The sequence below is a fragment of the Topomyia yanbarensis genome, chromosome 3, assembly GCF_030247195.1.
Source record: "Topomyia yanbarensis strain Yona2022 chromosome 3, ASM3024719v1, whole genome shotgun sequence".
Classification (NCBI taxonomy): domain Eukaryota; kingdom Metazoa; phylum Arthropoda; class Insecta; order Diptera; family Culicidae; genus Topomyia; species Topomyia yanbarensis.
The window spans coordinates 300,073,164-300,085,287 of NC_080672.1; the positions used below are offsets into that span (position 1 = coordinate 300,073,164).

General features: G+C 40.8%; 1 protein-coding gene and 1 pseudogene across 4 annotated transcripts in view; one reads left to right on the plus strand and one right to left on the minus strand.

Moving 5' to 3' along the window:
* The window catches only part of LOC131693417 (filamin-B), a 183,666-nt gene that overhangs the window by 111,978 nt on the left and 59,564 nt on the right, over positions 1 to 12,124 (minus strand). For all 4 annotated transcript variants that reach the window (XM_058981206.1, XM_058981205.1, XM_058981204.1 and 1 more), the window contains 4 exons: positions 4,166 to 4,458; positions 3,453 to 4,103; positions 2,913 to 3,397; positions 2,665 to 2,851 (listed from right to left, as the gene is read on the minus strand). In XM_058981206.1, coding sequence (XP_058837189.1) covers positions 2,665 to 2,851; positions 2,913 to 3,397; positions 3,453 to 4,103; positions 4,166 to 4,396 — 1,554 coding nt within the window. In that variant the 5' untranslated portion in view covers positions 4,397 to 4,458. The remainder of the gene's footprint in view (positions 1 to 2,664; positions 2,852 to 2,912; positions 3,398 to 3,452; positions 4,104 to 4,165; positions 4,459 to 12,124) is intronic.
* On the plus strand, positions 6,280 to 7,881 carry LOC131688020 (ribosome biogenesis protein BOP1 homolog; annotated as a pseudogene).

The window sequence follows — 12,124 nt, forward strand, 5'->3', positions numbered from 1 at the left end:
TTGGCGTTGTGGCATCACAAGCCGTCACAGTCCTTCTAGTTAGATCTGCGACATCTACGTTCTTGGTCCCGCCGTCCGGCCAAAATGCCGTCTTTCGTCATCCACTTTCGCTCGCTGTTCATCCTTCTCCGTGCTGCAACAGGGTTCCGCTAGCCGATACGGTAGCGAATCATCTGGTGGCCGCTATGCGTATACGTTTCGCATACTCTCCAATCCATGTTCGCTGTCATTGAAGGACAACAGAATGTGACGTTAATGATAGAATTCCTCCCGCCTACCCGAAATATGCTAACAGAACCTGCATTGCACAATCGTACGTCTAACTTCACTAGAGCTTCCTGCAGGATGTACCCACTTATGTTGGTTACTCTACTGCTCCACTACGCATTCCAGGCGTTGAAGTCACCACCAATGACTACCGGTTTTTGACCGATCAATTGCTCGATTAACTGCTCCAGCATTAGGCTGTACTGTTCCACTGTCCACCGTGGAGGAACGCACACAAAGACGCCGTTGATTTTGGCGATCACGAAGCCTTCGTATGAGCGTTCTACCACTTCGTGAATGGAGAATCTGCTAATAACTTGTATCGCAACTGTTCCTAATTTATCCGCCACCCAGTTACCGTTATCAGACGTACTTGATACGGCTCTGCAATCAAAGCGACGTCATACATAGTTTCTGTCGTAGATTACCACAACAGTTGCTGTGTCATGTCACAGTGTTTCAAGTTCATGTGCGTCATCACCATTAGCGTTGTCCTGCAGTCGCCTTCTTGTAGGTAGGGCATTTAAGGCCACCCGTCTGAGGATCGTTTTCGTCCGCTGGAGTGAAAAGCATGCACTTCGGCCTTTGCGTAAAGTCTCTCGTAAGATGGCTCGTCTCCAGCATTTCCAGCAGATCCTGGATCTATCCGGGCGTTTGCAAGCCCCCGTCAAATGCCCAAAGCCTGAACACTTGAAACATTTTTCAGCTTCTTTATTCACTCGAGGCGCTTCCCGACCATCGAATTGTAACTTTGCCTACCTTCAGTGCCTTGTCAGCAGCTGTTACCGGTAAACGAATCATCGCTCTCTGAGTGCCTCCATACCCTTTCTTTGACCGGATTGTCATGTAAATCTCATCCAGGTTGGACTGCTGCTACAGTGCACCTTTCAACTCGTCTTCCATCGGGATCTCATCCAGATCCTTGGAGACAATCATCGTCTCCAAAGTTAAGGCTTTAATTTCTACTCTTTAATCCAGTGATTAGGTAATCCTCGTTCAACTCGAAGAGCATCTCACCTTTTTTGGTACGCCTGATTCTTGTCACATTTCCTCCTAAATCCCTCAGTTCCGAAACCTCTCTGACCTTATTCAGAAGAGCTGCATACGACGTCGCGTCATTGGCTTTGACGAGCACGGCTTCTCCCTTTGGCGCCTCCTGACGAGCCGGAGGTTTTGCTGTTTCCCGTGTTTCCAACTTTTTTCCCGGTTGAGTGGCGTCCTTCCCTTCAGTGAGGGTGTCCTTACGCGGCTTCTTATTGGGCTCGCCTGGTCTTCCGGCCCCTGGCCGGGTTCTGGCCCACTTTAGAGTCACGGAAACTGGCGTGTTCTCCACTCCAACCAGCTTCTCATTCTCCTGCTTCAAGGGGGCTAGGAAGATAGTAGCCTTAGTTGACGCCAATGCTCGCTCAGTTACTTCAGCCCTCAGTGTTGACATGTCATACTCTTTCACGACAGATAGTGGCGCCCCTCGGATTCTGAGAACCACCTTCTTAATGTTCTTATGGGCATTGTTTCTCACGTACACAAACTTCTGGAGTTTATCCACTAAGCACTTCGCTGCCACTTCTTTTGGCACTCACCACGCTCTGTTCTGGCCGTTGTTGGTACTGCTGCTTCTCCTCCTCTTGCTCTTGCTGAATAACTTCAGCTGCTTGTGGTGGTGGTGACCTCACCAAACCATCTGTCTCGAACGGTTCCGACGCACCTGCTCCGTGTGTGTGAATTTCAATGTGTTACTACATTTTATTAGGTCCCAATTCCGGGCCGCAATCTCCGTCCTCCAAGCAATAGTGGATAGAAGCTCCACAACAGGAAAGATTCCTAGGCGATTAATTCCCTGCATATAATTTCACGCACATCTAACTATATTTGTTATAGTCAGCACCAACGCGGAACGAATCACTTACATTAATACAAGAATCCCGGACATAAACTGCCATTTTGGCAATGTGTACGAAATACAATAAAGCTTCTTAAATTCTCCCATCAATAATTTATTCAATAAATAACGACTGCACTCCAAATTATCAGTGATAAAACATATTCCCAAGGTGATGGACATATATTTAACTGTGATTCGCAATAGCAAAACACACGCAATAATATCCGAACGTGAGCACTATTACAGCACTAGTGATGTTTACATGGACGTGCAAGATAATATGAGAGCAATCAGACTTAATTGCCATTAGCTGAGGTAGGCAAGGTAACAAATGTTATACAGCAAAAAAATGTTCCCGACGTACAAAAACAAAATACACAACTAAATTCTATGAACATCTACTCGGTAATAGTCAATAAATGGTTTACACTTTATAAATGTATCTCGCGGCTCACTTAATGCATTTCTTATAGAACCACATCGTTCAAATAAACTAGATAAGGCGACATTCTTACCTTCTTTAACGGGCACTTCAATGGTCTTCCGGATGGACTGTACGCCGTCACCATGATGTCTTCGAACTTTGGAGCACCGGTAGCATTCACAAGAACTTCAACAAGACTACCCAAAGCACACGGTGCCATCCCAGGTGGAGCCACGTGCACCAGTCGCGGTAAGACTCTGAAGAAACAACCACCCAATCTAAAAGGAAAATACCTTTGATCCTAACATTGAAAAAATAATATTAATTCAAGCCACTCACTGATTATCATTGACCTCCAACACGATTTCATGCATTCCGTATTTGTCAGGAATGTACGTCCCTTCTCCCCTAGCATTTAACTTCACCGGTTGCAGAATGTTGCTGTTAGGAGTGCTCACGAATGCCTTCACCTGTGACATCTCGATTTCTCGGGATAGCACTTCTACCTTAAATCTTGTAGGTTCTCCAATCCGCCCGGAATTACTTTCCAAATGAACAACCAGCATATCTGCCAGTGGCGGCCTTGGAATAACCCATCGCAACCAGGTGGTATAGGCCATAATTCCCAGATGCTCCTCATCCGCCATAGCCATGTCCTTAGCAGCCAAAACCGGTTTGACTCCTAATTTGAGGCCACCTTCGATAACCTTGTTTTGATTACTCTCCCACAGTGCAGGGTCAGAACTAAGCTTGCTGGGATCCGGGACGGGACCTCCCAGATCCTTAATGATCTCACAGAATACTTTCCCGTCGTTGAAGTCCGTCTAAAAGCAAAATTTTGACTATACATGCAATTATCTTAACTAACAAATAACTCACGGTAAAATTCGAAACCGGTCTCTTAACCGTCTGATTGACCCACCGCATGGTAGCGTTGTATCCCGGTCCATCCGGTTTCATAAAGTACGACAGGTAAGTCATCCCGGAAAGCTCGTCTAACCAGCTGGATGCGAGATATTCTGGTTCCAACACCTTCGGAATTCCGAATCGATCGTAAGCAATTTTCATGGCCCGCTCACAATTCCTAACCGAGTCGTGGACGTCCAGCGTACGCCAGTGGGGGAAAATCCCGGGCTCACAATAGTCCAACAGAGCCGACAGTAGGACCCCGCTGTTCCAATCCGTAGTTAGATTGGTCACCTTGCAATCCGGAAGAGCTGCCTGCAGCCATGCCAGCATGAGCTTCCGCGGTGGGAACTTACTTCTACCGATCTGGTAACGCACAATCAGCGACCATATAAGACCCAGGATTAATTTCACGTTACCGTTGACGATGTCAACGTTGCCTATGTTGACTAGCTTCACCCCATCCGCTTCGATGGCGTTCAACGCCGTGGTCGCGTTTTCCAGATAGTGATGCTGGTTTGCGGGTCTTTTGCTCCAGCTGGGTTTCAACGGACGTTTCTGAAGACCTTCCACTAGGGCACAAAGGTATGTTCCATCGCAAAAATCATCGTGAAAATCGGTGACCTGTGAAATAGAGTTAATTATTTGGATTGCTCGGCTGATGTAACGTAGTTTGCTATACTAACCTGCATTCCCGAATCTCGAAGGTGTTCGTTTACCCAATTTTTGAAGGTATTCGCCTGTATCTCCACCCATAGGTCTTCGTTTCCGCGAATGTTCATACCCTTGGCTGCGGTTCCCTCCGGCGAGCGAGCCACCAGTCCCGCCTGAGTTATTTTCTGAATCTCCTTCTTCCCATCCGGGGTGTGCTGCATAAGCCCGGCATGGGTTACCTTGGCTCCTCTCGGTAGTTCCATTTCGTTGTTGTCGAAGAATCTAACAGCCTAGCGGTTGAATTTCGTTGACCATTTTACACCATCTGTGAACGAATACAGCAGAAGTTAGTAACGAGGAAAGAGTAAGCTGATGATCGTCGATAAGATGGTTGGCCGAGAACAGCTCTGAATGACGGTACGGGTGTGATTGATCGTTTCCAAAGGTCGTTTCGATACTGAAGACATTTGTGCTATGCTGTTGCTTTTATTTTAAGAAGGTCAATTTTTTTATTCGATTGCGCCGGGTAGATAGGTCAAGCGTGAAACGAATGCGGCCTGCGATTATGTATGAGCTAGCTGAACGATTCGTTGATCACTTCCTGATGTTGGCCGGTATGTTTTCAAATAACGGCACAGAGTAGATTTTTTTTTTCAAACCCGGAAAAGCTGTGTTTGCCAAAATTCGTGGCGATCCGAATCTTCTTTCTATTGTACTTGAAAACCCAAAAATAAGACATGGAACCTCTTCACGACAGAAATGCTTTTATAAGATGTGTACAGTATAGGCAACAAAAAAAACTCTTTGAGATGAAATTTATTCAATATTGTTTGACTAAAATTGATACCTGATCCTGTAAACAAATTTCATATAGAATAGGGCATAGAAAAAATTGTTTTTTTTTTAAATTTCAAAGAAAAACAAATATTAAAGTAAACTCAGATGCCAAATTTCACATCATTTCACAGTGTTTTTTTTTCGTCAAAAACGTATGAAAAATTATTCACCCGAAAACGGTAAAGCGTACAGCAATGATGTCTTCTGGGATGTTTTATGACGATCCAAAACCTTTATTTTGATGCTATAGTTACAATGATTAATCCACCTTGAAGTAAGATTTTTGATACATTTTTTTTTTCAAAGTACGAAAAACAAGATGAAATCTTCAAAAACATTGAAGAACTTGTTTTTGGGAACATCTTTACTAACGACCAAAAATCTCTATTAATAGTACACTCGAAGTTATTGGCCGTTGTTTGTGAATGACCCCTGAAAAACATTTTTTCAACATAATTTCCTAAATATCATAGACAAAGCTTCAGTATGTTCGACAAAGTTGTTCATATTATGAAGATATCTATCTTAGCAAAAGAGATAATCTGTTTAGCTCTTGCGACTTACACTGATAAAATAAATTCGTAAATATAATGAAATCGATCATGCAATGCACGAATTCATTCGTCGTTTTCTGCAACGAAGTATTTTCGTGCATTGTAAACAGTAGGTTTCGTTCATTTCATGAACAAGAATGACCGCTTGGTGAACGAAAGCTTTCGTAAATTTTATACATTTAATGTACACTGCACGAATGTTATCGTTGATAGCGACAATATTTTTCGTGAATGAAATGAAATGTTTTGTTTATTTTAATATTCGTTTGTGTATATTACGAACGATTTCGTTGGTCGCACGAATTCATTTCGTTTATCATAGAAAAGTTTTCGTATTTATTAGCCTCTTATTGTTTTCAGTCGATCTTTTGGGATCGATATCTGACAACATCGATTTTATTATAGTACGAAGTATAGTTTACATTGCACGAATGTAATAGTTGATAACGACATTATTTTTCGTGTATGAAACGAAATGTTTCGTTTATTTTAATAAACGGTTGTGTATATTACGAACAATTTCGTTGGTCGCATGAATTCATTCGTTCATCTTAGGAAAGTTGTCGTATTTAATATCATTATTTTGCTATTGCTCCCGGTAGAGTTCAGTTAGTTTAGGTTTGCGGGGAAACCGAAGGCGTTTGCCTCATCGGAATTGGAGACGGAAAATGAGAACGGTCCCAAATTTAGTCTAAAGACAACGGAATCCGCAGGCTAGCAAATTAACCCAATTTATCCGGATTTCAACGGTAATTATGTCGAATACTAGTACCTGGTCACTAGTTTAAAGCTTAATTGGCCTTATAAATAATTTAATTCGACTGTTTCCTCAATGTTTGTTTTTTCTTTTTGTAATTAGGACAACTTGCTCACAAACATCAACAACGAAAACGATGAGGATAGCTCAGATTCAGAGGGTGAGAATATTGAATCCGATGACGAAGTTCAAGATTTTGAAAGTGCCGATTCAGATTTTGAGGACCAATCCGCTAGCGACGATAGTGACACAGAACAAGTAACAGTCGATTCAGAAGATGACTTAAATAGCTATAGTTCTCCTGAATCGGAAGAGGAGGAAAGTGATGAGTTGAAGTTTGAGGAAGACGTAGAAGAACCGGAAAAGCCTAAAGCATTAACACAAACAATGAGGAATAAATCGTTATCGAAGGCTAGCTGAAGTGGCACACATAAGCAATCACATGAAAGTGAGATGACGAGGAAACTTTGAAGCTTCTGGAGGCAGCCAATAAAGAGGATGAAGAGCTGGTAGAAATTGATTCTGCTTTGGAAAAATCAGTTAAAACTAAAAGCGTAGGTGTCTTCCCAGAAAAAAATCGCACTTCAAGAACCAGGACGAGTATGCTGCTGGAGATACATCGGACGAAAAGGATATAAGGAACACATTCCGATGCACTGGTACGATGAGTATAAACACGTTGGATACGATTAAGATGCAAACAAATTTACCAAACTGCCGGAAACTGATGCCATCGATTATTTCCTGAAAAAGATGGAAGATCCGAACTTTTAGCGAATTGTTAAGAATCCACAAACTGGTCAAAATATTATGCTGAATGACGAAAACGTTCGGCTCATTAAGCGTATTATGGCTGTGAGAAATCCGGATGATCAGTACGACGATTATCCGCTTAATTTTCAAATTATCGCTCGTTAGTGAATTTTCTAATATTAGTCTTTGCAGCCCTGGATTGAGAGGTTCACATCAGAAGTACAAAAGATACTACGGATCAAAAGCGTTCATTTTTGCCAAGTAAATCGGAGAAGCTGAAGATCCTTGGCCTTGTTCATGCACTCAAGATGGGTTGGATTAAAATAAGTGCCGAGGTAGAAAAGCAAGCCGCTTTGAACAAAGGCCCTAAGTTCTACATGGTTTGGGACACCGATCATGGGAAGGAAGAAATGCGTCGCATTCATGATCATGTTGTCGCTCTTAAGAGACCGCTACCGGGACATGCTGAGTCCTACAATCCACAACTGGAATATTTAGTTAACGAACGAGAACTGGCCGAATGGAACAGTCACGAGGAAGAACAGTGGAAAAGAAAATTGCATTATATCCCTCAAAAGTGCAATTCGCTCCGAGAAATTCCCTAATTCGACAAATACAGTCGGGAACGGTTCTTACGGTGCTTGGATCTGTATTTGTGTCCTCGTGGTAAATAAACTCGGGTTACTGCTTGTTTTAATATCTAATTCCAAAACTTCCATCTCCGAGGGATTTGCAACCGTTCCCAACGCGGAATTTGATTAACAAGGGGCATACCGATATTACTCGTTCCATTAACATTGCGCCGAAAATAGAATATCTGGTCACTGGCTCAGACGGTCAAAAGTAAGCGTGTTTGCTTTAATCTGGTCTCAGCTATCAATACCTATCGTTCCCTTGTCAGTATAGGAAGTCTCGACAGCACGGTCCTTCAAACTATTCAAACGAGGGACATAGTTTGCTCGTGGTGTCCAAACAGTTAGTGGTTAAATACTAATGTTGGCGACAGTTCATTCAATCGAAAACAGATTTGCTGGCGGAGGCACCACAATAGGGTAATTTTTGGTAAAATTAGCAAAAGTTTTGAAAGTAATAACTTTTGAACGGGCAAAAGGGGTATCAACATAATAAAACTCAGTAGAGTTTCCTTGTCTCTCGTTATCTCCAGTAGAGTTACGAATGATTTGAAAAAATATTGTTTTTCGAAAAACGTCCAATATCTCAGAAAATATTCGAGATAAAAAAAATTATTCGTTAATAAAACTTATGCATTTTTGACGAGTGAAATAACTTCATACAATATGCAAAACCCATAGAAATGATAATTGAAAAGATATTTCATAAAAATGTTTTTGGGGGCCACCCAAAAAAACGAGCTATAACTTCTCATGCATTGAAAGGTGAGACTTTGTATATTCAACAAAAATGTTCGTGAAAGTAATCTCCACAACTTTTTTAAAGACGTTAGCTCATTTCTGTTTATCGAACAAAAATTGTTGAAAAATCTCACTTATAGGAGGATTAATCACGAACATCATAGCAGAAATGACAAATCTTGCTATTTTTGATATTAACGTATTCAGCCGTTTCCACGTCAATAATAATTACCAATTGAAACACTTCATTGTTTTTCAAAAAATACCAAATTACTTAGAAAATACCAGTCTTGTAGTATAGAAACTTGTTCATTTTGATCATTCAAACCTTTTTACGGAACATACCGAATTTGTCAGAAAAATATTATAGTTATAATAATGAATTGGCTTCATAAGGATCATCCACAATGATCAACGATAATGTTGATGATATTGAAGATAAAGATTTTGTGTCTTCAACAAAGTTGTTGGCGAAGGCAACTTTGCTGAAGGCATAATTTTAATATATGGACATGCAAGAAAGTTGGTAAATATATTTCATTGTTAGGGAGATTAAACATTAAAATATTAACATCATATGAAAGCGCTTGTAATATTCACCAATTCCTCCGAAGATGCAATTAATCCAAATTGAAAAATTTAGGCGCAATCAATAGATCGCATGATTTTGGCAAAAAAACACTGTGCATTTGGACAATATTAGACTCCAGCCCACTTCGCTTAAAGTTTTTGACATTGGTACTGTGGGGAAATATGAGGAAAAAATATATAAAATATTAAAACTTTTGAACTCGGAAAATTATAGTTTATGCCTTTTTTAAAAAAGGAAACATTCTTAGCATTTCAATGAAAATGTATTTGTTTCTCGAGAAATACAGGAAGTTGGGGGCTTAGGACATTTTTTTCGAGAGTTGTCCTACTGGAGTTGTAGAGCTAGGTTCTCGGAAGGGCTACCCGTCAGAATCACATACTACAATTTGCAGACGAGACAGGCAATGTCGCCCACTAAAACACTGCAATAGGCCAATTGTAGCGGGCCGTGATTCTGAATGTGATATTCATTGTACGGTTCAGGTAAATGCTGGCGTAGGGACTCGCAATCGCGTGTATCATTGCGAAGAGCTCGAGCGTTTGTACATTAACGTGTTCGATCGCGTGTGCGTTTGTATGTCGCGTGTGTTAACGTGTATGTAACTTCGCGTGTATAAATTCTATTTTATAGCCGTGTGCCTTTCGCATATTCGCGGGTGTTCTTGGATAATCGCGCGCGGACCATAAATCTAATATCTTCTCGTATTCGGACTAAGGTGAAAAGGGTTCCGTTCGATTTCTGAGATTTTTTTACATTAGAAAAACTACAAAATATATATGATTTTCATCACGGAGCAGAAAAATCATTAAAAATAGGGGATTTTGGGGCCAAAATGACCCAGTACCCCACTTTCCCGTATTTTTCAAGAAACAAATATATCTTCATTCAAATACTTAGATTATTTTCTTTCAAAAGAGGTATAAATTGTAATTTTCTGATTGCTGCTTCAAAAGTTATAGCATTTAATGTATTTTTCCTCCATATTTTCCCATAGTACCAATTTCAAAAAAAATCAAGCGAAGTGGGCGGGGGTCTAAAATTGTCCAAATGATGTGAAATTTGGCATCTGAGCTTACTTTGACATTTGTCACAATATGAGAGGGGGGGCCTTTGAGAATTCAAAAAAAAATTTTTTTTGCAATGCCCTAATGTCGCCATATAACTTGGTGTCCAGTGGATTCATATCCACTGGACACCAAGTTATATGGCGACATTAGGGCATTGCAAAAAAATTTTTTTTTTGAATTCTCAAAGGCCCCCCCTCTCATATTGTGACAAATGTCAAAGTAAGCTCAGATGCCAAATTTCACATCATTTGGACAATTTTAGAGCTTTTTTTTAATTGGTCCAATTGAAGGCATGGACCTAGTCAGCTGATATCAAGGTAGAAACATCCGGAAGTGACCGATTCATGATCGTGTGACCGCGAGAGTTTTTAGGTTCACGCTTGAGACCGCGTTTGAGAATTTATAGGAGCTGAGACATTCACTTTATCACCGGGTTGTTATCATGTTTACGAGATCGCGAGTGTAGGTGCCGCGGATGGTCGCGAAGGGCTCAAGCATTTGTATATTAACGTGTTTGTTACGTGTATATGACTTTGCGTGTATAATTTTGATTTTATAATGATGTAGTGTGTATTCTTGTTTGATCGCGCGCAAACCGGGAGTCTGATGCTTAATTTTTAGTGTATGGTACAGACGGTAGAAGAGAGTCCGTTTCCCCATATCACTATAGTTCCAGGTCATGTCACCATGGAACGTGTTGTTTAGTGCATATGAGCGTCACTTTTTTGATTGGTTCAACTGAAGACATTAGTCCAGACTGCTAGGACCGAGGTAAGACTTTCGGACGTGACCGTTTCATGATCGCGCGAGTGGTGAGGTAATGTTTAAGACCGCGTTTGGAAGTTTAAAGATGCTACGTTTCCCTAACTACTGGGGTGTTTTCAGGTAGGCGAAATCGCGGTCGTAAGTGTGTGTGGATTAATAGATGTGCGACCGAAAATAAAAGTCGCAAGGATAGAACATGCTTTGCAAAACCAGTTTCAAACATATTAGAATTTAAATATCGGATTTAAACTTAAAGCATAAAAATTGGACAGAAATCCTTCTGCATAAGAATCGCTTAAAAAGTTCTCACCTGCAAAACTCGGCAAGGATTAACCTCCAGTATAAAAATCGTTTAAAAATAAATAAATCGCTCGTAGGAGCATCCGTATATCTTGATGTTCAAGATTAAAAGTCGGCTAACAAAAACTACTTCGTAAGAATCGGATATATTTTTTCCGGTTTTTTTTACTGAAGGTTATTTATCCGACTCTTATAAAGGAATGTCCCAGTCCGATTTTTATGCTTGAAGTTTATATCTGGTATTTATATTCTAATATAATTGAAGCGGCTTTTACGAAGCATGCATGCTGTAAGACTTTCATCATACTATGCTGGTCAGAAATGGATGACTCACGTGCGTCGGTAAATTTATTGTACTCTAATTTATCTAATCCGACTTTCCCGAATGAATAGAAGTAAATGCACAAATTGATCACCAGAAGTATTAGCCACTATTCTATCATATACGCCAGTTCTGCATCTATTCCCTGACCCAACTGCCACAAATACTCAGACGAACACATACATAGATAGACATACGACTAGCGCATAACAATTGTACACTATTATTACAAAGCGGCAACTAATAGGTTTCTACTTATGTATTTATTAAATTAATTCAATTATTAAATTAATTTAATTAGTATATGCACGATGACGAGTTCGACCGATAAATGGACACACTATGACTCCCACTGTGAGCCCCGTCCACGATTACTACCATCAAATTGTGGGACAATATTTGCAAACACTGAACACAGCAAAAGTCGCCAGTCGGCCACATCACCGCGCACAGACCAATGGTAGAGCGTTTGTATGCGCTGGTGCAGAATATAAAGAAACATAGAACATAAAAAAGGCACATAAGCCCTCTCGGTCTCCTCGATGCACCACTATCGAGGCGTAATGCAATAACTATCTTAAAGCAGTTGTTCTTTAGCGCTGATGCACACAATATGCCTGATGATGTTTGCAATACCGTCAAACCCCTCAACCTTGGGGAGAGAAGTTGGG